Source organism: Motacilla alba, chromosome 11, assembly GCF_015832195.1.
Source record: "Motacilla alba alba isolate MOTALB_02 chromosome 11, Motacilla_alba_V1.0_pri, whole genome shotgun sequence".
NCBI lineage: Eukaryota > Metazoa > Chordata > Aves > Passeriformes > Motacillidae > Motacilla > Motacilla alba.
The window spans coordinates 17,714,280-17,739,272 of record NC_052026.1 but is presented as its reverse complement, the minus strand read 5'-3'; the positions used below and the strand labels follow the sequence as shown (position 1 = coordinate 17,739,272).

The window sequence follows — 24,993 nt, the reverse complement described above, 5'->3', positions numbered from 1 at the left end:
GCTACCCAAAAATCCAAACACTTCACTTTTGGGTTGGGATTTTCCCAGGCAGAACTTCTGCTGCTCCTGGTTTTTGAAGCAAAGAAGATCTTGTCCCGTCAAGGTTGAGTAAAATCCTTAGGTCTGTCCCCGGGTGTGTAACGGGGAAGGAAGAGGGAATTTAATGAAAGCTTTTGTTTTCTTTTTGCACAGTTTCCATTGCTTAAATTGGGAGACTCCACCTGGTGGGGGGCTCAGGATGAGTGGAACAAGCCCCACCATCCACAGCTCGCTCTGGGAAACTGTCTAAAGATCTTTTTTGTTTTACACAGCCTCTCTTGTTGTTCTTGCTATTTTGTCTGTGTGGAAAAATGACAAGGAGAAAATAATGGGAAGAAATAGGATTTGTCTCTGGAGACTCACCAGAAAAAGGTGGGGGTTTTTTTCTGGTTGGTTTTTTTTTTTTTTTTTTTTTTTTGGTTGGTTGGTTTGGTTTTTGTTGGTTTTGTTTGTTTGTTTGGGGTTTGGTTTTTTGGTTGGTTGGTTTTTTGGTTGGTTGGTTATTTGGTTTGTTTGGTTTGGTTTTTGTTGGGTTTTTTTGGTTTTTTTTTTTGTTTTTTTTTTTTTTTTTTTGTTTTTTTTTTTTTTTTTTTTTTTTTAAATTTACCCCTGTCCTGTGCCAGCTCTGTCCTGCAGTGGGCACAGCCCAGCTCTGACCTCCGCCTTGCTGGGCTTCTCCACCCTCTGAAGCTCCTGCAAAGCTGCCTGGGCAGCTGCTGGTGCAGCCCAAAGCACCTGAGCTGGCAGCACCAGCACTGCCCCAGTGCCAGGGCAAACAAAGGGCCACCTCTCCTGGGGCACCTCTCCTTGGGATCACCCCCAGCCTCCCCAGGGCTGACCACCAGCTCCTCTGTGGGCAGTGCAAATGCCAAAAACTGAGGGTCTGACCCAAAAGAGGGGCCCCTCTGGAAGGGGACAGGGGTTCTGGATGTGTTTGGGGTCTATCACCTCCCTTCCAGCGGACAAAATGACTTTTGTCTCCCTATGCTTGTGTTATGTTCTCCCAACAACTAAAATTTAGAAGATTTGTCCATTTTTTTTTCCCTAATCCAAAGCTGCAAGTACATCAAGAAGACACAACAGAAACTCAGGCAGGGTTGAAAAATAGACTGGTCACTTTTTATTGAGCACCAAAGCAGAACCTGAACAGCTCAAACCAGGGAGAGGCCTCCTGGGGCTGCCCAGATCCTCGGGGATGTGGGAGGCAGTGGGCAGTGCAGCACTCAGTGACACACAGGAAGGTTATCATAGCACCAAACACGCTGCAAAGTGGTCATGAACCACCAAAGTGTTAACCCAAGTGTTAAAAACATCCTACACCAGGCATTTCCTACTGTGCTGCACCAGGCTGCTGCTGAAGCAGCTGTTTTTGCAGAGAAGAGCAGCTGAGGACAGCTCACCTGCTCTGTGTTTTCATCTCAGTGTCTGAGTTTCACATTTCAGCGTTCCACTGCTGGAAACACAGCACTTTGACAAGTCCCTTCTGTGGCTTTTGTTTCTGAGTTTGACAATTAATAACTTGAATTAACTTGGAAAAATCCCCCTGAGCATTATAGCACCACGAAGAAGGGTGATGGCTGTGAAACACCCAGTGAACAGAAATTCATCAAATTATTAATTTGTCAATTTTCATTTTTGTTTTTGGTTTTTTTTAATTTTTTTATTATTCCTTTTGCAAGCAGAAAATACCTGCACTGTCCCACCCAGGTGGTCAGGTATGTGCTTCTGCAGCTGCAAAGAAAACAGACACTGAAGTGAATGTGTCCACTCAAATGAAGCATATTTTGGGCTGCTTTGAGAGATTAGGTTGAGATTTGAAGTTTTAATCTTTCAAATTTGTGAATGCTCAACACCAGTTTCTCAACTAGCTCCTTGCAAGGTTTTAGGAATTTTTTATTTTAAAATAGAACATTTTGGCACTCACCCTTCGGGGCCAGCAGTGATCACTGGAGGGCTTTGCTCATTTAATCAGCATTTGATTTTTTCTTGCAGGATGTAATGCTGAACAAAATCAATCCATTCCACTGAGCAGCACTGAGGAGCAAGGCTGCAGAAGGGTAAGTGACAAGTTTCTGGTCTGAACACAGATTTGAACTATAAAATATGGACTGGAGCCTGGACAACCTGGTCTAGTGGAAGGTGATGAGCTTCAAACTCCCTTCCAACCCAAACCATTCCACAATTCTCTGGTTCTGTGGCTCCTGTGTCCAAGCAGGAATTAAAATCTCACTGCAGGAAGCTGTACAGGATAAAATTCTAGAAACAGCTCTGCCCAAACATGGTGCTGCATTTAATATCTTGCACTTTGGACAAAAAAAGTGAGTTCAACAAATGAAGATATTTAGGAAAATGTGGAGCCCTTGAGCTGTTCCTTTGCTCTGCAAAGCACCCAGCAGTGTGTTTAGAATAGGAAACAGAAGAGCACTTTGGCACCTTCCATCTCTCCAGCTGCAAATGTCATGTGCAAAGTATCAAGAGTTTTATGGGTGTCTTGGATTTGGCGTAAACCATTTAGTGAGTGGAAAAAAAAAATTCCTGTGTTTTGTGAGTGGAAGCAGGTGCTTGCATTTGTGATTGGGTATTTATATGCAGTGCTACTACTGTGCAAATGAAAATGCTGATTTCATGCATGCAGATGGGGATGTGGACTAAACCATGGAGCAAACGTGGCTTTTCTGCCAGACAGTTCTGGCTGGTTTGTCACAATAAATGCAACTGTCCCTTCAGGACTGCCACAGGAAAGGAAAACCTTAATAGAAAATGTGTTTTCCATTGTATAATGGTAAACAGCTAAAAGAAGCTGTGAGGCCCAAATACAAATATCCAGACCTTGAAGATTTAGGGGCATCAACACAAAGGTACAGGACTCCTGAGGAGCAGTGGCCCATCTGCCAGACAATCCTTTTCAGCACACAAATTTATCCTGGGTTTGATTTTCTAACACATTTAACCAATTATCCAGCCTCCAGGCCTCTTGCTGAGGTTTTGCAGGTACAAACCCACAGATTTTGTGAGTGTTAACTGTGCTGGCTAAAACCAGCACATTACAAAACCTGGCATGCATTTGTGTGTCAGCCTGGCTATTGTAGGAAGGAATCTGTTCCATTATTAACTCTCAATATGCAGCTCACCAGACTGAGAAGAGGAAAGTAACCTAAAAACATTTATAAAGCTGTTTTTGCTCCTAGCTTAAACTTCCTCAAATTCTTAAGACTTCAGGTTTAGCCGTTTAGAGTGGGTGTCAAGCCTGGCTTTTATCTGGATGTAAACAGGAAAAGAAGAAACTTGCAGGTTTTTTTGAATTTTCAGCTGATGAAAAAGCTTCTTTAAAAGGGTTGTTCAAGACAGGCAGGCACTGGATTTGATCCAGAGAACCTCTTTAGTCTCACCTATTTTAAAGCAACTTAGATATGATATTTAGGTAGAATTCTGACGTCACTGGGTTGTGTTCACAGGCCTGAAATCTGAATTGGTCACACAACAAGCACATGAAGGGCAGGCTCTGTGCCAGCAGCCTGATCATGGCACTGTGGCTTTCAGGGATCCCTTGGAGGTGTTTGCATTTCATCTGTAGAAGGGCAGCTGATAAGCAGTGTGGTTTCCTTCAGGGGATCACATTTCTCCCCTTCCTGGTGGGGTTAAAATCTGGACTCATCCTGCTCCTTGGATAATGAATTTTTTTTGTCAGTGATGGGCAGGGATCAGGGGGTGCTGGAGATGAGGAGATCTGGGACCAGAAAGCTGCTGGGTAAAGCATTCCTTGACAGAGGGGGTCCAGCTGGGTGAAAACCAAACAACAAAAAAGAAAAAAAAAAAAAAAAGGAAGAGGAATTAAAATATTTATCCTTCCTAGGATGTTTGCACAGAACTTGTCCTTAAGTAGCTGAGCAATCTTAACAGCCAGCCTGACGTAGGTACAGAACAACACTGAACTGCTTTGTTTTCACAACTCCCAGCTAAACCCAAGTTAATTTTAAAGGAAGTTGGAAGTGTTGAGAAAACCACCTTGGGACAGAACTTTTGGTATAATAAATATTTTCATTCTTGCCTGATGCAAGGCTCATAAAACAGACAGAGCTCTTGCTGTTGGCTTGGCTCTGGCCACATCAATGTGCCTTTGCTCACATGAATGGCTGCCTCTGCTCAGCACAAATGTTCACACACATAAAATTATCCCACAAAACCCCCCACGTGCTGAAGTATTTGCAAGACTGAGCCTTTTTGCAGTCAGGCCAGAATAAACAGCTTTTTAATTTGTCTGGCAGGCCCAGTTAAACCTGTGCTAGAAGAAGCCCCTAAACATGAAGTTTAAAGTCTTAAGGAACACCAGTTATTTTTCATCCTAAAAATCACTCCATTCTCTAAACACCCACAAGGCAAAGGTTCTGCAAAGAAATCAGGTGTGTCTGGTGGAATGAGAGTGTTTCATGCACCTGCACAGGGTTTTAAGGTGCTGTCCTTACTCCAGCATTTTGCTGAAGGGAAATACCACCCTCAGACAATGTTTCTCTGAATAATATAATAATTGCATTCTAAGCACCAGCTATTTCCACCCAGCTTTGCCTTTATTCACAGGGCACTTACCCAGGCACACCTTCAATTAGCCCAAATGCTTCTGCTGGTTTTTCACATAGCCAACCAAATTGTTGGAATTGCTCCCTGTAAAACAAACATCAGCCAAGTCAGGTTTTGGGTCGGGCTGTGGCAAATGGTTTCTTGAGGCTCCCTCAGTAGTGCAGTTTTATTGGTATTGTTATTTAGCAGAGGGCTGGGCTAGCCCACACTGGAAGAGAGGAAAGGAAATCCTTTTCATGGTTTTATCAGCCAAAGTGGTCAAATTTGGCTGTTTGGAAGTCTTATGTCAAAGCTGCTTTCTAGTTATAGCTGAATGTCACTGCCAATCTGATCCAGATCCAAGAGGGAGGAACCAGGAGCTTTGGAACTCTGAGGAGAGATGTGGGAGATGCTCCTGCTTTTCCTCCTCTGAGGAAAGATGTGGGAGATGCTCCTGCTTTTCCTCCTCTGAGGAAAGATGTGGGAGATGATCCTGCTTTTTCTCCTCTGAGGGAAGATGTGGGAGTGCTCCTGCTTTCTTTGAGCCCCAGATCTGTGAGAGGGACCCGACACCTCTGAGGGAATTCACTGGGCTCCAGTCATCCCTTATCTCTTACCACAGTCCAAGACCCTGCTTTTGACAGAACCCTGTGTTCAGCTGCAACACAGAGGAGTCCTGGGCCAAGAGCAAAGATCCAAAAATATGCTTAAAAAAAAAAAAAAAAAAAGATTATTGGAATGGGTGGTTCCCCGGGCAGAAGACTGCATCATTAACTCATTCTGTCACAGCTGAAAATTCTGGTTCTGAAGAGTCCACAGTCAGGACATTGTAGATTTTAAAATAAGATCTGACCAAGACATAGAGAGTTGAAGATAAAAAAAAAAAATCTTTTTTTTTTTCTATGTACAAACCTTCATTTCATAAGGAGCAAATTCCTTGTAAGTACTGCAAGAATGATAAAACTTCATAATGATAATAACAACAACAAACACTTCATGCCAGCAGCTTACCAAAATATTCCTTGTAATACTTATGCCTCAGGTTGTGTCCATCTGGAAAAGAAGGTTCATGGTGAGAACATACCCAGCCAGCCTTGATTTATTGTGTTAAACTCTGACCTGCTGTGTACAGCACACAGAAATCAGAGATAGGGAAATAATAACCTCACAATGAGGGAAATAAAAGTCCTCTGTGGCTGAAGTGATTTGGGTTGCTATAAACCTCTTACAAACTGCTGAGATTACTGAGCTCCGTGGACACAACTCATTTGCCATCAGAGTGGGAATTGCCACTAGCATTTTATAACCTTTTCAATAGCTACAAGTCAAGGAATCAGAGGCTTTCCCAAATGAAATAAAATTTGGCTAACCTTTCAGACCATCTATTAGTATTTTACATAATTCAAGTTCCAGCTAGGTTGTTCTGTTTGCCATTTATATAATTATTTAAGCCCTCAGAAATACTTCATGTCTAAGATCCTCACAGTTCTGTATTACATTGGTTACTATGGATGTTATTAAAGAAAAGGTCATAAAAGAGATGGTCCAAAAGCCCTAGAAAAAAACTCTTAATCTGTTTTGGAAGCAGTTTAGAGACCTGGTTTGATGCTTCTCCTGTTTTTTACAGTGACCAAATGGCAAAGCTGATGTCTCATGTCTTTGCACGGAGGTGATTTGTAGCCCAGTGCCAATGTACACATTCTACCATTCAATGAATATCTAAACATGCTATGAGCTTTCCTGGAAAATATTTTGGCATGTATGAAATTCTTTTTCGGGCAAATGCGTCAGCAGAATGAAGGCAGCAAAGTTTTGGAGGCAGAAAGCAAAGTCAGAAGACAAAACTGGAATTTAAAACTCAGGTTTCTCATTGAAGCATGCAGTAACTTAGAAATATTTCTAATTTTCGTGCTGTGCAGTAACAGCACACACAGACACAGCCCCAGAGGACACTGGCACGAGTGCCCTGGTCTCTTCCTTTCTGCTTCTGCCCTGCAAACATCAGCATGCACGAGAAGTTTTCTCCATTCAAGAGAGAGGGGGAAATGTGGCAAATGGATTCATAGAGAATTCTCAAAGCCTGACAGAAGGCTCACACAGTGTATGCAAACCTTGAGACAAGAAATGCTGACTTAGAAACGCCATGGAATAGGACAGACATTGCTGAGGGAGAAATGGAGCTAGAAACAAGTTTTAAAGGGTGGCCTTGCAAATAAGAGTAGATACGCAAATAAGAGTAGATACTTTGGAGAAAGAGAACTTGAAAGATGCATTGTAGTGGGACCCACGAGGGGTAATTTTGGATTATTGGCTTTAAAGCAGTTACAGCATTGGCGTGGCTAAAGCTGATTGGCCAAGAAATGCTTAAAGTGTTTTGTAATTAGGAAATAGTTGGCTTCTGATTGTGAGGCATGCATTATACCATGTGTATTGTCTCACCCTTCACCTGAAAATGGAGTAAGAATTTTTAAAATCCCTCTCAGCTACCCCATCTGTGAGTCAGAAAACCCCATCATCCCACCAAGGCGGGTTTCCTGGCTGACCCACCTGGGTTTCCCCTAATCCCATCAAGGCAGGTTTCCTGGCTGACCCACCTGGGTTTCCCCTAATCCCACCAGGGCAGGTTTCCTGGCTGACCCACCTGGGTTTCCCCTAATCCCACCAGGGCAGGTTTCCTGGCTGACCCACCTGGGTTTCCCCTAATCCCATCAAGGCAGGTTTCCTGGCTGACCCACCTGGGTTTCCCCTAATCCCACCAGGGCAGGTTTCCTGGCTGACCCACCTGGGTTTCCCCTAATCCCATCAAGGCAGGTTTCCTGGCTGACCCACCTGGGTTTCCCCTAATCCCACCAGGGCAGGTTTCCTGGCTGACCCACCTGGGTTTCCCCTAATCCCACCAAGGCAGGTTTCCTGCCTGACCCACCTGGGTTTCCCCGGAGCTTGATGCACTGGCCCCTGTTGGGGATGCCCTCGGCCGTGTTGCCCGGGTTGATGATGTGGCACTCGTAGCCCGTGGGGCAGTGCAGGGGCTCGTCCCCATCCTCCGTGGTGCTGCAGGCCTCGGCTGCAAGAGAAGCTGTGACACCCACGGGGACCCCAACACGGCCACCACCCCACCTCAGGCTCCTTGCCACGAGGGCAGCACGGGGCTGGCCCCTCCTGGCTCGGCTTAGCCCCAATCCCTGCACAAACCCAGCTGTGGGGTGGACACCGCCCGCCACTGATGCTGCAGGGTTTTAGCTTGTAGGTTTTTCATGTATTTGTAATCCTGCAATTCTTTAGTGTGATGCCTTAAGTTTTAGCTTTTGTATTTTTCAGGTTCTGTACTGCATTGGTGTGTGGCTCTGAGCTTCATATAAAGTGTTAGCAAGTTCTCTTCACAGTTTAGCCAGACAAAACAATCCTTTTCCAGCCCCAGAACCAAGGACACCATTGCAGCTTCAGGCCCAAAAAGTGCAAACAACAGAGAATTGAGGAGAGCAAACTGGGAGGATGGGACTTCATAACCTGAAGCTGTAATTGGACAATTGTCCCCAATATGGAAATTGACCAAAATTTATAAAAGTGTGAAAACTTGTGACCTGGGGTCCATCTTGGGTGTAGCCATGGCCTGACTCTTGTGCTGCCCAAGGTGTATCCTTTGAAGGCCTTTAAATAAATTCCTATTTTATTCCTTTAACTCTGTCTAGCCTCTGCTCCAGGCAGCCTCTTTAGGCACCAAGCATATAACTCTGAACTCCACACACCGTGTGAGCTGCTGCTTTCCCATTTTGGGCAGACACAACAATTCCTCTCCAGGAATCAAGGACACCTCACTGCCTCAGGCCTGAGAGATGGAAACAAAAGTGAGTTGGGGCAGCAAACTTGGAGTAAATTACTTCATTACCTGAAGCTGGAATTGGAAGATTATCCTCCAATATGCAAATGGACCAAACTTATAAAAGTGTACAAACCTGTGACCCATCATCCATTTTTGGGTGGGTTTTGCCTGCCCTAAATGTACCTAAAGGCCCTTCAATAAATATAAATAAACTGCTTTTTATCCTCTTAATTTTGTCTGACCTCTGTTTTAGCCCAAAGAGGCATCACCAGAGCCCACCATGCAGGATGATCCCGCCATGGGGCTGCTCTCCCCAAGCGGGGATAAGAGTGTCCCACCAGGCTCTGGGTTGGGTGAGGAGCTGGGAATGTGAGCAGGAAGCTGGCAGTGTGCTGCTCTGCTCTCTGCTCCACACCCACGGACCTGCTGCTGAATCCAAACCTCAGGAGTGACTCACTGCAGGGTCAGGCAGTGCCACCCCTGTCCCAAAGAGAGGTTTCACCACTTTGACCCGGGAGAGGCAGCAGGTGCAGCTCAGAACAGGAAGGCAAAGCAGAACTTGGGCAGTGTTTGTGGCCATTACGTGCACAGACTCTGCAGGGCCACTCCTCCCTCCCATTTTTAATTTCAAGTACCTCTGCTGTAATTCTCATGCCATGACTGATGGTTCTTGCTTCCCTAATTACTCCCTCAAGCTGAGATGAAGGTGTTCAGATAAGAGCAAATAATATAAGCATGACAAGGATGGATGAGGAGGAACCTATTTTATCTTGTTTCTAGCTGTGCAGCTCCAATGAGCTGGAGGCAGAATTTTCTCTTCAAGAACTTGGAGTTTCCATAATAGATGAGAGTTGAGGCTCAGTGAGTCTAAAACCATCTGTGTAAGACCAAAGAGGGGAATTTATTGGCACTACCTGGATCTGACTAAAGCTGATCAAAAGCTGGGTTAACTTTTCCATGAAAAACCTAAAAACTTCAGGTGTCCACACATCTGGGAATGCCCCATAGAAGAAACCTTCTCTTCCCACCTCCCCACTCCTTCCTTATTTCAGTTTTAGGTATTGGAAAAAATTAATTAAAACCCCTTTCCCTATGGAATGAACATGAGAAGCTCAATCTCATTGTCAGTCTCCAAATTTAGATGCCCCAGTTGGCACAGCTCTGCAGCAGTTTGCCAGGGCTCCTGTCCAAGTCACCTTCAGATCCAAGGGCCACAGCCCCAGCCCAAGGCATCTGGGTGATGAGGCCACTCTGGATTAAAGGATCTCCCATTCCAAGTTCACCCACTTGCTGGCTGAAAATTATGTGTATGATGACAAAGCCTTTTTCTAAAAGGAAGATATGTCTCTTATTATTTGAAGAATGGGTACAAGCCCAGTCCCTGCAGCATTCCTAGTGCTCTGCGGGATAATCCATATCCATAAAAAGCATTTACTGCAGCAGAAAGCAGCTCCCAGCACCACACTGAGTGATTCCTGTGGAAACTCCAGACAAATACCAGCAGCCCCAGCAGCCCAGCATCCCAGGCAAGCTCTGTGTATGAGGGTTTTATTCTCCAGGGCCTTTTGGGATTATGGATATTGCAGAGAAGACAGAGAAATGTCCTGTACCTTGTAAGACTTCCTCTGGGCCATCCAAAAGCCACCCATTGCCTCCCAGCCAGCGGGGTTTGGGCTGAACCAGCCAGTCCAAGACTGCAGAAGACAGAAATAAGAGACCACAGTGTCAAGATGCAGCAGCCACAGGGCACAGAGTTATGGAAAAGTAATGGATTTCCTCTGTGGGAAATCCATGTAGGAGGCTGCCTGATGGATTGATCTCATTTGGACTTATATTCATGTTTTTGTTGTCCCAGTGGAAAGGGAGACATGGATGTTATCCAGGGCCATAAGAACCTGGTGTCCTAGAGGCCCAAGCAGCTGCTGCTTCCCATTCCCATTCCCATGGCAGGGAATGATGAGGTGCCTCACTTCTGCCAGCATTAATTCAGGCTGGGATTTTCCTGAATACAGAAACACAGGAACACAGAATGGTTTGGGTTGTAAAGGACCTTAAGGATCACCTCGTTCCAATCCCTTGCCATGGGATTTTTCACTATCCCAGGCTGGTTCAAGACTCATCCAACTTGTCCTTGGACACTTCCAGGGATGGGGCATGAAAAATGCCATCCCAGGAAAGCAACTGGCCTTCAGTGACTTTTGCAATTCCCCCAAGTAGAAATTTTGCCACATCAGTTTGCTTGTCCTTGGAAAAGAACTAACCTTGAGTGACTTCTGCAATTCACCCAAGTAGAAATTTTGCCACACCAGTTTGCCTTGGACACTTCCAGGGATGGAGCATGGAAAATGCCATCCCAGGAAAACAACTGGCCTTCAGTGACTTCTACACCTCATCCAAGTAGAAATTTTGCCACACCAGCTTGCCTTGGACACTTCCAGGGATGGAACATGGAAAATGCCATCCCAGGAAAACAACTGTCCTTGAGTGACATTTACACTTCATCCAAGTAGAAATTTTGCCACATCAGTTTGCCTGTCCTTGGACACCTTCAGGGATGGGGCATGGAAAATGCCATCCCAGGAAAACAACTGGCTTTGAGTGACTTCTACAACTCAGCCAAGTAGAAATTTTCCCACACCAGCTTGCCTCGGACACCTTTTCACTCATCAACCCCCCAGAAACCCCAAGTGCGGAGCAGAACCCGCACTCCAAGCTCCGACCCCGCGCCCGACGCACCTGAAGACCACCACCACCCCCATCCCCACAAGCTGCTCCCTCTGCCAGCCGCCCCGGGGCTCCCTGTACCTGGCGGGGGCTGCACGGACTCGAGGCAGGCGTAGATGCAGCCGTTGTAGCAGCAGCGCTTGTGGCGCTGGCACTCGGCGTCGGAGCGGCAGCTGGGCACCTCGCAGGCGCGCTCCGGCAGGCTCTGCGGCGGCGGCGGGCACCGGTCGTTCTTCTGCTGCTGGGAGCTGTGAGAATGAAGAGGGTACTCATAATCCTTTGCAAAGAGAAGAAAAGGAAGTCAGGTTGGTGTGAGGTGAGTTACGGAACATCCCGTAAGGAATGGGACAAGGGGTTGTAAAAGCAGGCTACCCTGATGAGGGGAGAGAATATGTGTTTGATTCTGTGTTCTCAGAAGGCTCATTTATTACTTTATGATACTATATTATATTAAAGAATACAGAAAGGGTAATTAATGAATGCTAAAAAGATAATAATGAGAAACTCGTGACTCTTTCCAGAGTCCCAGCACAGCTTGGCCCTGATTGGCCAATGAATCAAAACAATTCACAGCAGAGTGCAATGGAACATTCACCTGTGGGTAAACAATCTCCAAACACATTCCACATGAGCACAACACAGGAGAAGCAAATGAGATAAGAATTGTTTTCCTTTTTTTCTGAGGCCTCTCGCTGCCTTTCAGCTTCCCAGGAGAAAAATCCTGGTCCAAAGAATCATGTTCAAGGAATGTGAATGCTACATCACAAGGGGTTTCAGAGTGGGTTTTGGGGGTTCAGCAGAGAGGAGAATTAACTGTGCAGCTCCCCCAGCACTGTATGATCCCCTCAGTGGAGTGCTTTGGAAACACCAAACAAGCACTAAATTATTGTAATTGCAATATCTCAATTTATAATTGAGATTATTGCATTGAAAATTAGGAGGTTAAAAAATCCTTTAAAGTCTTTTATACTTGTCTGGGAAACTGAGAGAAGACTCCAGGCATCCTCATGATGAGGACACCAAAACACTTTGATAGGGAAGTAGGGAAATGAGGGCACTATGTTGTTTTGGGATGTGAGACTAATGTCCCTGGTAGCACCTCTCTCCTCAGTGGGCTCCTTCCATCTCTATCGCCCTGTCTGGACCAGAATTTATAGGGGAGCCTTTCAAGTTTATCCACAGTGGAGCTCTGGGCTGTTAAATTAGAGACCATTTCTAAACCACGGGACATTCTGGTGAGATCTGTGAGAGTGATGCCAGCTTTGTCCCAAAGAAACTGAGCCCATATTTCACTGCAGCGGAAAGAAGCTGAGCTGCTCACTGCACACTGTCAGGACAAGGGAGGTGTAAAGTGCATTAACAGGCACAAGAACATGTATGAGGCACCATTCAGGTATTTTTCACACTGGGGCTGTTTTAGCAAGAAGCCAAATCCCTCCAGCAGAGAGGTGAATCACCCCAGCCCACTCCTTTCTCACCTGTGGCTCAACCACTCCCTCACCTCTGGGCTGCAGAAAGGGCTCAGGGCACTCAGGTCTCAGATTTATTAACAGCCATTTAACAATCATTCATAAAATCAAAAGTGGATTCTGGATTTGCACTTTTGGAAGAGATCAGCATCAAGGCAGGGGTGTGAAGAGCGCGCTGCCATGGCCTCATGAGCAGGCTGGTAAAGTCATAAATACATAAAAATGTGTGTAAAGATACACTGGGCCAAATCACTGCTGTGTTACAAAATCAGTGATGAGAAACTGGGGGTGTTATTCCAAGAATAAACGTGGTGCAACAGTCCCCCAGGGGTTTCTAGGATATTTCACCACCAGGCCGTGGAGAAACTGGAGGTGAGATTAATATCCCTCTCTACATCCTGCTCCATCCTTATGCTGGAACTCCCAATGGCTCCTTTGGAGCATCTTGTCCCTTGACAACAGCCTGTTCCCACATGGATTCTCCCAAAAGCTGGCCAAGGAGAGGCCATTGCAGGAGATGGAGTGTCAGAGAGACAGAGAATTCCGGATGTTTTCACTAATGACAGTCTCCTGCCCTGTTCCCAATATCAATAAACAAATTTCTTCTGCTTTTTCATTTAAAACCCTTCTGTGACATTGTTCTCCCATTAACTGATAGGCTGTTTACACCACTAAAAAGGTTTGGAAAAACCCAATTTTGATGATGTTTTCCACGCTGAAGGAGCAAGCTCTCATATTAGTCCATTCCTCAAAAGCTGTAAACGCTCCAAATTTGAAACATGTTTTAAAATTGAAGATATTGAAAATACACTTTTTTGGGGGGCTTCTTTTTGGCTTGCTGGATTTTAAATAGAGAAAATGTTCATACCAGCTATAATTTTGGGATATAAGGGAACACTGAGCAATAAATCTGTGCAGTTCCAAACACTGAACAGGTCTCCTTGTTGGAGGGAGTGTTCATCCTGGAAGGTCACAGTTTACTATTCTATTTGAAAGGCCATCTGCAGAGGGAAATGGGACCAAAATAATACTGGCAAATAATGGACACATGAAAAAAAAAACACCAAACAATTACTGCAGTTGCTTCACAGATGATTCAGAAACCAAGAAGCCAAAATTGCAATGAACAGCTGGCTCCATGAATGAAATTTCCGTTGGGGAACAATATAACAGTTGTAGCCAAATAACTTTGTACCTCATGACCTCCCTGCCCATTTTCTCTGGTCACCTCTTGCTCACAGCTCATTGCTTTCAAAATAAGAATATTTTACTTATTTTGTTTAATAAACCCCCTTGTTTATGTGCATATAAAATAGGATTCCCTCATTCCCCAAAGTAACCTGGTTAAGGTTGTCTTCAGGTTTGGGCCGTAAGGTTTTTAAAAAGTTCTCCCAGCGTTCACAGTTTGGCTCTGATTTATTATTTTTGCAGATGGTCATGACAGTCAAAATTTCTTTAAAAACATTTTTCAGTGCAGGAGGTAAATTTCTGTTTCCCAGGGAGACTTATTAAATAATTTAATGAGAATATCTGCCTTAGATAGCCAGAAACAAAGTAAGGGGAAAAATTCAGAGTTCAGCTGAGGAACCCTGGAAGTCAAGAAAGATGAGGAAGAACCTGGATGGAATCATTCAGTCTCAGCCATTATTCCAATAGCAACTGAGGGATGCAGTCTGCCTCCCAAAAATCCCAGATTTGTTCTGTTATTTGTGTCTGGAACTGGTCCCTGAGCTTGTGTCAAAGCACAGCTCTCTGCTAATTCATATTCTGCATGGAGCCCCTCGAGGTGACACATGGGGTTTATTTCATCCTCCCACCACCAGCTCTGGCCCTGGCAGGTGTTCCCAAACACTGGCCATAAAACAAACAAAACAACAAAAAATACACAGTCAGAGGGAACTTTGAATCCTCCAATATTTCCATTAAAGACCTGGAAAATCACCCATCAGTGATGGTCAAAGAGGCAAACGTGAGACTGAAGGCAGCTTAAACAATCTGAAGGACAAGACCAAAGCAATGGGAATAATATTCTCCTGTTGTTAGCTCAGGATTTGTCATTTTGGATCTACTGTTTGCAGTTGGAAGAACCCTGCAGAGCTGGGGTGGGCTCCAAAAAGATGCACAATAAGGAGTAAAAGGCTGGAAAGCAGGAAATACAGAAAGAGGTGTGCGTGTGTGTGCAGGCTCCAAAGGGGAGGCTGAGGCTGCTCTGCTCACAGGTTACTCTGAGGATATGGGGGCCAGAACACAAAGAGGGTACCCCAGGGCTGATTTATGGCAGCTGGCTGCTGGAGGGTAAATAAATTGTTGGAAGAGCATTACAGCAGCTGTGAGGAATTCTTCATTTCTGGAAAACTTTAGAAGAAGGCTGGGATTTTTCTAAAACACTTGCTGTAGCTGACAGTGGAATGAAGTCCAGACTGGGCCAGTTTTTCCCAATAGACACGATGGGTGTTTTATTATGAACTGAACCCACTCCCAGGTAGCTCCCTCCCTCTGCCCCATGGGAACAGTCCTGGAGGGTGGAGGCTGCAGAACACCAGCTGCAAATCTCTAAACTTGACAAGTGTCCTTCTGGAAAATACATGGATTTGTTTTAAAGCCCAGCTCCTGCATCCCACTGCGGCTGCCAGGTTTTTCTCCTCACTGCAATCCCTCTTTCTCCCTTCTCCAGCCCCACTTGACCCCTCCTTGCCAGCCAACACCCTTCCTCACCCAGGGTGAATGAAAACCCCCTGGCCAGACCCCAAGCCACTCCTCATCCTCACACCTGCCTGCCATTCTGCACCCAGCATTTTTCTGGATACACTCCTCCTGCTGGAGGAGATTTTCTGGGCTCAGGCCACACAGAGCTGTGTCCTTTGGGGTCCCACATGGCTGCACGTTGCCATGAGCACCTCCATCTGTCATCCCTCTAGCCAAGCGGCTCACACATCAGCTGCTCTGCCCCCAGACTCTGATTTTCCAACCACAGGGAACACAGAGCATTTGGTAGGAAAGAAAACATCCCTGTGAGAAAGCAGAGGGGCTGCCAGAACTGCCTCCTGGTGCAGGAGAGGATGGAGAGCAGACGCTTTCCCCCTGACAAGGCTTTGAGGAGGAGAAAGAAAAGCATTTTCTGTTTTCCCTGGATCAAGGTTTCTGTCAATGTGAGCAATTCTAGCTGAGCCTGCCAGATCAGTAGCACCTGGATTCAGGGCTGCCAGGAAAAACAGCCCTTTGAAGAAGTGCAGGTTGAAAGGAGAGGATATATCCCCAGGGGAGCTGGCTCCTTATCTGAAAATCAACATGTAAATTCCTCTTCTGCCCCTGTCCTATCTCTCTGGGTCATTCACCTCATAGTTCCTATTACATTTGAGCTTCACATTGACATATGGCAGAAGAACCTCCAGATAAATGCACTTTCCAGTGAGTGATTTTGCAGGAAATGCAGCTCTTTAGATCATCATTTTCCAATTGGAGCACAAACCAGAGGACACCCAGGCCCAAGAGAGGCTATAATGAAGATCTCTTACAAAATCCTGAGGTGCCTTTCAAATATCAGCACAATGTTTTCTGCACGATTTCCAGGAGACAAGACAGAATTTTAGTTTGCTCATTGGGGGCAAGGGGTGTGTGTCACAATTCGGAGTCAGCAATTGCACAAACCACACGTGGCCATGCACAAACATCACTCTAGAAATCATGGGCATTAAAACACCCTTTTTCAATTAAAAGCTGCAGAAAACAGATGGAGGGATCTGCCTGTGACACCAAGGTGCTGTTTATACACATGCAGTGGTTGGAAGATGCAATCAGACCTGAGCGTAAGAAAATAAACTGTTTGAGGGTGCACCCAAGCAATTCAAGGGGCAGAAACCTTGGCTCAGTGCTGGTTTCTAAGGGAAGCTGAATGGATCAAGTAAAAATTTCAATTTTATAACTTTTTTTTCCACTTTTTTAAACAGCAGGTCCAAAACCTCAAGCTATCATATTATTTCCTTTTTTTTCAATTCCCATTTCCTCTGTGACCATCTCTGACAGTCATTTGGCCCAGACACACCAGGGCAAGACCCAGCACCACCCCCTGCACTCGTTCTGTCCCAGTTCCAGCTCCAGCACTCCTGCTTATCTAGAGTGAAGGCTCCCAAAGGTTTTCTAGCAGCAACTCTGCTTTGTGCAGCTCTCTCCAAAGTGGGTTTGGAGCTGGTGGCAGTGCTCAGTGCCCCGTGGAGCCTGCAGGCTGCCAGGAGCAGGCACAGATGGTGGCACCCAGGGTGTGCCAGGGCGTGGGCAGCGGCTCTGCTCGCAGGGGATGTGCCAGGCACAGCCACGGGGATGGATTTCTGGGATTGCCACCCTTTAGGGCGATGGCACTGTGGGGCTGAGCTCTCTGTGCTCCAGGGATTTACAGAACCGTGGGTAATGCCCCCATCCCTCCCTCCAGCACACATTTACCCAAAGTTACCCCAAAAGGCAGCACAGGAGCTGGGCAGGGAACCCTCCCCGCTCCAAGCAATAAATCCCATTATCTTCCTCGCACTAAACCTCTCCCCGGAGCCGCAGGGTTTGCATCCCCCTTGTCTCCGGTCCCTTTTCGAGGCTGTCCCGGGGAGTTTCCAGGGAAAGCGGTGCCGGTGCCATCCCAAAGCTCTCTCCCCGCTCCCCAAGCTTCCCCCTGCAGCAGCTAGGTGGCAAAAGTTCCGCACAGCCTGGGAAAACTTCACCGATGGCTGTGACACAGAGCCAGCCCGCCGACCCAAACCCTCCTTTATCCCAAACCCCTTACGGATAACTCTCCTTCCCGCGGCCAGCATCCCCGAACCCCCCCGGCATCACTCACATCGTATTTCTCCGTCATTTTCAGCAGAGCGCGTTTCCAGAGAGCCCGGGCACAGCCCGGCTCCGGCAGCACGACCAGCGCACACAGGGCAGCAGCCAAGAGCTGCTGACACAAACGCATCCCTGGCAGCAGCCTGGAGCTCATTTTTTTCGCCAGGGAGAGGTGGAAGAAGGAGCCCCGGAGCTCTCGGGGTGCGGGGTTTGGCAGGGAGGGAGGGAAGGGAGAGCGAGGGCTGAGCGCTCCCAGCCGCTTTTCCCTGCGCGGCTTCTGGGAAGGGAAAGGGGAAGGAATTAAAGAAAAAAAAAAAAAAAAAAAGGAAAAAAAAAAAAAAAAAAAAAAAAAAAAAAAAAGGAGCCCAGAGGCAGAAGCCGGGAGCTGCTGTTGAACTTGTTTAAGTCAGATCAGGTTCTCGGCTCACATGTTCGCACAAAGCTCACGCTCTCCTTGAGTGATGGACGGGAAGATTACTTGGGAAGATTATTTTTAGACCTTTGTTCCCAACATCTGGCATCCTCCGAGAGCCCCATTCAGAGGCGAGGCGTGGGATCAGATGACAGCTGCCGCAGGGGGAAATAAAGGTCTCGGAGGGGTGGGCCGGGCAGATTTTTGCAAACAGTTCACCCAAACTTCCCGAGAGCCTGGTGGGCTCTCCCTTTGTGTGCTTCCCGCTGTGGGTTTGCATCACGCCTTGACAAAGTGATAACTTCATCTGGAGCCCACTCGAAGGAAATGGTTTAACGACACGATAAACATCCAGGGGCTGTCACTGAACCAGGGTGACGCTGGTTTTCTGAAAACCGTTTGGAAGGAGGGGAAAGACCCTTAGGAAAAAAATAAATTGGGGTGTGGAATAGGGAAGGAAGGTGGCTTGGAAATGACATGAGCACACAGAGAAAGCAAGGAAGGGGACATGAGTCAGGCTGTGCCTGACAATGGGAGGGACGGAAGGAGTGGACGTGGGGTTTTGGAAATCTCCGTGGACATCCAGGGCCTGGAGGATGGGAATGGACTCGTGGAGGCAGGCTGGAACTGCCCAGCATCCTGCCTGGGATGGACACAGAGGCAGGTGCCAATGGAGAGCTGTAAGAACGGGGCATTCATACATTGGTGTGTATAAATATGTATATCCGCATGTGTGTAACTTTAGAGACACCAGGAGGGCTGCTCAGGGCTCGCTGAGCCAGATGTGGGGGCTGTTAATTTTATAATTCCCCCTGAATTTCTCCTCCAGCACCTTGTCCAGCCTCCACCTGAATGAAGGAAGGAACAGAACCACAAAAGCTGTCAAGATACAGACATTAAGCCCTGTTTGCCTTCACTTTACCTGGCTGCAGCCCTGCTGAGCAGAGAGGAGCCTTGCTGGATGCACTGGATTTATTTTACATCCACTCTAAAATGGGTCTGGAGTGTAGAGGAGTGTTATATCCTGTGGATACACAAAAAAAAATTATCTTCCAGTTATTCCTTACACCTGAAAGCTGTGGTAATTCACTTTGATCCATGCCCAAGTGTCAGTAGCTGCATGCTGGTGGAAGCCAAAGGATTTCATCTTGGAGCTTGCCAGAATATGATGATGAGAACCTGACAAAAGAGCAAGGTCTGCCTTAAAAAGCTCAGTAGTTATGGGAATATATTTGATTTATTTAGAGTTGAGGTTCCTAAAGGTTTTCTAGCAGTAACTGTGCTTTGGGCAGTTCTCTCTGTATCTCTACTGCTATTAAAATTTTATTTGTAACAAAGTCTGCTCAGTTCACGCCAGGGAATTTTGCTGGGAAGTAAAACCAGGGATTGCTCTTCTGGGGACAAAGGGAATGAAGAGTTACAGTGGAGAGGGTCACCTCCCGCACAGCTGCAGAGGTACAGGGTGGGGGATCCCAGTGGGACAGCACAAGTGCTGTGTCTCTGCATGGTCTGGGATTCCCTGAGGGGTTCCTGGGAACCCCTGTGCAATGCAAGGAGCCTGCACTGCTGTGTTTCTGCAGACCCTGCTTGGTCCACGGAGTCATCCCCATAGGTGCAGCTGGGTTTTGGGGGTTGACAGGGCTTGAGGTGGCCCCATGGTACAGCTCCTTCAGGCACAGAAGGGGACAGGGAGGGAGCATTTGGGCTGGAGAGCGTTTTGTGCCACAGAGGCTCCACCCTGCACCTGGCTGCTGAGAGGGCTGTCCCTGCAGGGAGCACAGCTCCAGGTCCCTGTCACCTGCTCTGCCCCATCTCACCAGCTCTCCTCTCCCCCAGAGCTGCAGGAAGGCATTTAAAACAGAATTTATCCCAGTTTTCCTTCAAACAGGCCATTTTCCTTAGGCTTCTCTCCTCATCCAGTGGTAGCTGTGGACAGCTCACAGGCCAGCCCATGGAAAGGTGACTCCCTAAGGACAGAAGTGTCTCCTTGGGATGCTGGCAGAGCTCAGCAGTGACCTGCAGGTCACTGTCACCTCCACCCAGATCTCATCCAACACCATCTGAAATCTGTGCTGCAATTTCTGAAAGGCTCACTCAGACAGCTTCAGAGCATCCAGAGAGGAATGAATCACAACCCTGCCACCTCTCCCACCTCTCTTGATTTTTTACTGCTCAGAGGGCTTTGTCTGACACCACAGGATTCTCCAATTCCTTTCACAGACACTGTTTCAATATTAACACCTGCACCTTGATCCAGCACCTCTCAGGCACATCCAGGAGCTCCCACTCATGCCCTGGCCCCTTTGCTCCGAGGTGACAAATGACATGGCTGCTTGCACAGAGTAAACAAGATTTTTCCTTGGAGTACTCCTACTTTATTTATGTCTTTGTGCTGATCTTTCTCTGCTCTGTGCTCTCGCTGAAACCCAAACCACCGTGCAACAACTGCTCGCGATAAATCTCCCTAATTTAATTCCATTTTTTTGTTGTTTCCTATACTTGCAATCTGCACTTGGAGCAACTAATTCCCAAGATTAATAGCTACTTCAGACACCATTTAGTGGCCTTTATTTTTGCAGATACACAGCTTTGGCATTTATCTGGGGAGAAACAGGGTCTGTGCCTTGCAGTCCGTGGATTGTGCACTGAAGAAGTGAGAGTTCTGCAGGACCAGAATTCAGCAGCTGGTCATGGTCTTCACATCAGAATGAAAGTTGATGTTGTAACACTTTTGGAACTGTAACTCATCCTGTGCACAACTCCTTCATTAATTCTTCCTGCCACCCATCTCCATTCCTCACACGCTTCTGTCTCCAGTCTCTGTTGGTACCTAGGCAAGGGACTGCATGTTTTTTTTACAAGGTTAAGAAAAACTTCCCTGGCAATACTGGAAAGAAGATTTTTCTCTCCTTTTCTGGATATTCATCTTGGCGGTCCCTGACTGGGCAGTGTTGTCACAGGCCAACTCCAGGACATCATTTATCCCATTCATATCCACACTATCCTCCCATTTGGAGCTCAGTGAAACTTAAAACTTGAGAGACCTCAGTCCAGTCACTTATGGAGGCATTCTTCATCCACTACAGAGCAGTTCCTGCCCCACCAAATTCAGTTTTGAATGGGCTATTTAGACAAAAATGAAGAGGAACAGCCTTGACTTTCTAAAGACTTTTTTGTTTAACACTGGCAGGTTTGTGTCTCCACTACGAGTGTAAAGCATTCTGAGCAGCTTGTGAGGAAACTCTAGGATCAGGCACAAATCCTACAAACACAACCACTGGCAATAATTAGAAATTTAATTTTACTGGTAAGCAGGTGTCTGAGCTGTGTAATTCGAACGCCAGGTATTTGATGATGGATGGTGATTTAAAAGGAATTATCAGAAGAAAGAAAAAAATAATTGCTATTTTCACTTCAACTACATCTTATGCACACACAACAGGAGGGCTAAAGTTGTTCACTCCAAGTGGAGCAATTCCCTCTGGTGATGGTACATCCATAAAGAGTGGCTGCATGGCTCTCCCGTGCACAGGGCAATAAATGATGCTGGTACAAGAAATAATTGAATTATTGCAATATCTTGGCTGGATTTGGCTCCAGTTTATGTGAAATCCTGGGCATTCAGCAGGCCAGCAGTTAAAATCATTTTTATCTTGACATCACTAAGCCAAGATTTCTCTGCTTCAGGATTTGTGGCGCAGTTCCTCACACTAAATCCCTGCTGCCTCGAGGATCCTGAGTGAGATTGCTCCACACATCCCCACTGGGCACAGAGTCACCTCTGGAGACTGTTGGTGACTGTAATAAAGAGATGGCACTGTTGTTGGGTTAAGAGTGAACGATTGTTTAGATAAACATTTATTTATTGTTTGGATAAAGTCTTAGAGGCTGTGAGATTTTGGAGGAGTAGGTAGTTGGTTATAGTACAGAGTAGTTATAAGTTTTTTGTTGTAAGATAATACATAACTTTTTAATTTAATGGATAGTTATTTTTTAATTTAATGGGGAGTTATTTTGTTTTTCTAACATTACTTTTGCTTACTTCTACTGTACTGCAGATATTTTTGCTTAATAGGCTGTTGTATGCACACACATTTTTATAACAACTTTAAAACTCTTAACTTACTCTATTTATTACTATATATAATATAGTCTATTTTATAATATATATTATATATTATATTATAATATATTATATTATATTATATATTTATTTATATATTGTATATAATATAGAAATATATTTCTATATATTATATTATATATATTTCTATATATCTCTCTATATAATATATATAGCAATATATATTAATATATATATAATATTTATCATATATATTACTATACTATAGACTCTACTATTTTACTCAATATAGTTTCTTACTTACTTAAGGTATATTTTTATTTACAACTATAGAAACATAAGGTTATGATTTTTCCATTTAATGTCTGCGTACTTTATTTTTACATCCATCCAAGCTCTTTTTAAGGCTGTACATCAAGCTCTCTTGAATATGTGGAAGTGAGTGAATCTCTGTGAATTCCCACCCCACAAATGGTGTCCATAGGGGAATTCTGCAGGGCCATAAACTGCTGTCAGATGATGGTGCAAGGACACGGGTGAGACTTGAGCACCTCCCCGGGACCTGTGAAACCCTCAGCATCGTTTGTTACAGGCAGGAAGATGTAGCTGAATGAAAGGATGGGCATTTTATCAGCTTAAGCAATAAAACCATGTTTTGGAACCAGCGTTCCTGCTGCCTGATTGGGATGACTGAAATAATGGCTTTAAAAAATGTTCTCAGCGAGGTTGTGAGTGAAAGTCATGGAGCAGCCAAGGGAAAAGATCTTTTTCTAGACAAAAACAAGGTAGGTCAGGCTAAGTCAAGACTTGCCTTTTCCCAGAGGAAAGATCTGACTTTTAAAGAAAGATTCTATCAAAGAGAGAGTTTCCTGAGAGCACACCTTGGCGCAGCACGAGGTGACTCATTCGAGCTGATATAATCCCAGCACCTTCATGCCAGGGGCTGCTGCAAGTCCTTTTCCAGGGGCTGTTTCCTTGCCAGCTCTGCACAGGTTCTGCTGCCAGCAGCAAAGGGCAATGGTTTTCTGGGGTTATTACAGATTTTTTATGTTTCCTAACCCAGTGGGAAGGTTACAGCTACTTTGTGTCCCCCGTGAAATTAATCTAATGCTCCTCCCTGCTACTCTGGCTGCCTCACGAAGGGAGGCTCTGCCCCACTTCCATTCACTCTTAGGAAATTAGAAAAAAATCCAGAGTGGTTTTGTTGTGAATATGAATATGTGAAATTTGTGAATATGAACATAAAGAAACCCCAGCCCTGGTCCAGCTTCCCAAAGCTGAACCTGCCCCACGCAAAGCAGGGAGAGCCCCAGGGGCGCTGGGCTCCCCAGCACTGATGGACATCATCATTTGTCCTTGTGTGGTCACCCCTTTGTGTGAGGTATCCTAAAGCAGCAATATTAGAATTGGTAATTTTTTCCTTGCCTAACCCAGCAATTGGGATTGCTCCCTGCATGGATTAGCAGGAAAAGGAGTCCCTTAGGTGTGCCAGTCCTGAGGGGTGACAAAATAATCAACAAATAGAGGAGCCTGCAGCATCTCTGGAGGGGTGACCCTGCGTGCAGATGATTCACCCCTTCCCCCAAGGGCTTTTTTATGGCCAGCTCTACATGAAGACCCCATACCTGGGGTTTCAATATTGGGTTCATTCCTTCCCTTATTTATGGCCAGCTCCACATGAAGACCCCAAACCGGGGGCCCAGTTCAATATTGGAATAATTCCTTCCCTTATTTATGGCCAGCTCTACAGAAAGACACCAAACCTGGGGTTTCAATGTTGGGTTCATTCCTTCCTTTATTTATGGCCAGCTCCACATGAAGACCCCAAACCTGGGGTTTCAATATTGAGTTAATTCCTTCCCTGAGCAGCAAAAGCTGTGCCAGATGTTTGCTACCAGCGAACTCCTCTGGGAATTTATAGAGTGAAATAAAAGATCAAAAGCAATTCAAAACACAGACAGGTGATTCCCTTTAAGCATCTGGCCCCGAGCCCTTGCAAAGCCTGGCAGAGGTCACTGTTAAGTGGCCCCTGACCGTTTGGGAAGGCCTGTAAAGAAGAATATAAAGCCTCTGGTTCTAGCCAGCTTTGCTGGAGATGAGGTCTAAATGCAGCAGATGAATGTTATTAGGGAAGAACTTGCTGAGTGCTGCATCCCACTGACAAAATTCCCAGGAAGCCTCCAAATGCACGATCCCACTAATTAGGAGGCAGAATGGCTCTCACTGTGGGGGAGAGGCTCCTCTTTGGGGTGTGCCCGGGGGACAATCCCAAACAATTCCTCTGGGTGGGACTTGCCTGTCCCTCCCCTGTGCCAGCTCCCTCCAGGGCACGGCTGTCCCACAGCCTCTTGTCTCCAAAAAGCTTCTGTGAGCTGCTGGTGCCCCCCAGGAGGGGACAGCAGGATGCTCTCCCTCTCAGGCCAGTGGGAATTGGTTCATATTTTGGGAGGGGAGGATGTGCAGAGGAGATCTCACACTGGGACTGCTGAGAGGAGACGAGGCCCAGACTGGAAACCTCAGAGAAATCTCCCTGGTGGGCACATTCACCCTAAAATTAAACACAAGGGAATTTGGCTGTGGATCCATGTTGGACTAAGCTCTTTTCTGCTCCAGAGATGGGAGCGTTTCTTACCTCAAGGTTTGCATACAGATGCAGACTACGTGAGCCTTCTGTCAGGCTTTGAGAATTTTCTACAAATTCATTTCCCACAGATCCACAGCAAATCCTCAGCCTTTACCATGCTCTGCCTTCAGCCAGGCTGAATTCCCGGGGGTAACAGAGTTACATTCAGGGCCCCCAGCCCTGAAAGAGCTGAGCTGTGCTTTGGGGGCTCCCAGAAATTGTGGGGCACGGCAGAGTCAGAGCCAGGGACCACACAGACATGTCAGCATGGGCACCAAGAAAACCTCCCAGAAGGCGTGTGCAAATCCCAGATTTCACACAGCCCTCTGAAACAGGGGTTATCTCGTGGCTAACACCCTGCTCTGACCCACAAGGACTTGGCAGGGTCAGAAAGTTTGGGCCAAGCAGAGAAAGACAGGGCCAAGCAGTTTGATTTTGGGGCTGCACCTCTCCCAG

At 46.2% G+C, this 24,993-nt stretch overlaps 1 protein-coding gene across 3 annotated transcripts; it reads right to left on the bottom strand.

The window, feature by feature from the left end:
• Window positions 1-1,131: 1,131 nt before the first annotated feature.
• On the bottom strand, window positions 1,132-17,981 carry WFDC1 (WAP four-disulfide core domain 1). 3 transcript variants are annotated; one of them, XM_038148421.1, is made up of 7 exons: window positions 17,429-17,975; window positions 11,219-11,414; window positions 10,024-10,107; window positions 7,517-7,657; window positions 5,605-5,646; window positions 4,624-4,698; window positions 1,132-3,817 (listed from the first exon to the last, which is right to left on the bottom strand). In XM_038148421.1, the coding sequence occupies exons 1-6, from the start codon at window positions 17,570-17,572 to the stop codon at window positions 4,640-4,642; spliced, it is 666 nt and encodes a 221-aa protein (XP_038004349.1). In that variant the 5' UTR covers window positions 17,573-17,975; the 3' UTR covers window positions 1,132-3,817; window positions 4,624-4,639. The 3 variants fall into 3 exon arrangements, with proteins under 3 accessions (XP_038004349.1, XP_038004350.1, XP_038004351.1); XM_038148422.1 differs by lacking the exons at window positions 1,132-3,817; window positions 4,624-4,698; window positions 5,605-5,646 and adding an exon at window positions 5,656-7,375 and having other exon boundaries at window positions 17,429-17,981; XM_038148423.1 differs by lacking the exons at window positions 1,132-3,817; window positions 4,624-4,698; window positions 5,605-5,646 and adding an exon at window positions 7,346-7,469 and having other exon boundaries at window positions 17,429-17,981.
• Between the last annotated feature and the right edge of the window lie 7,012 nt (window positions 17,982-24,993).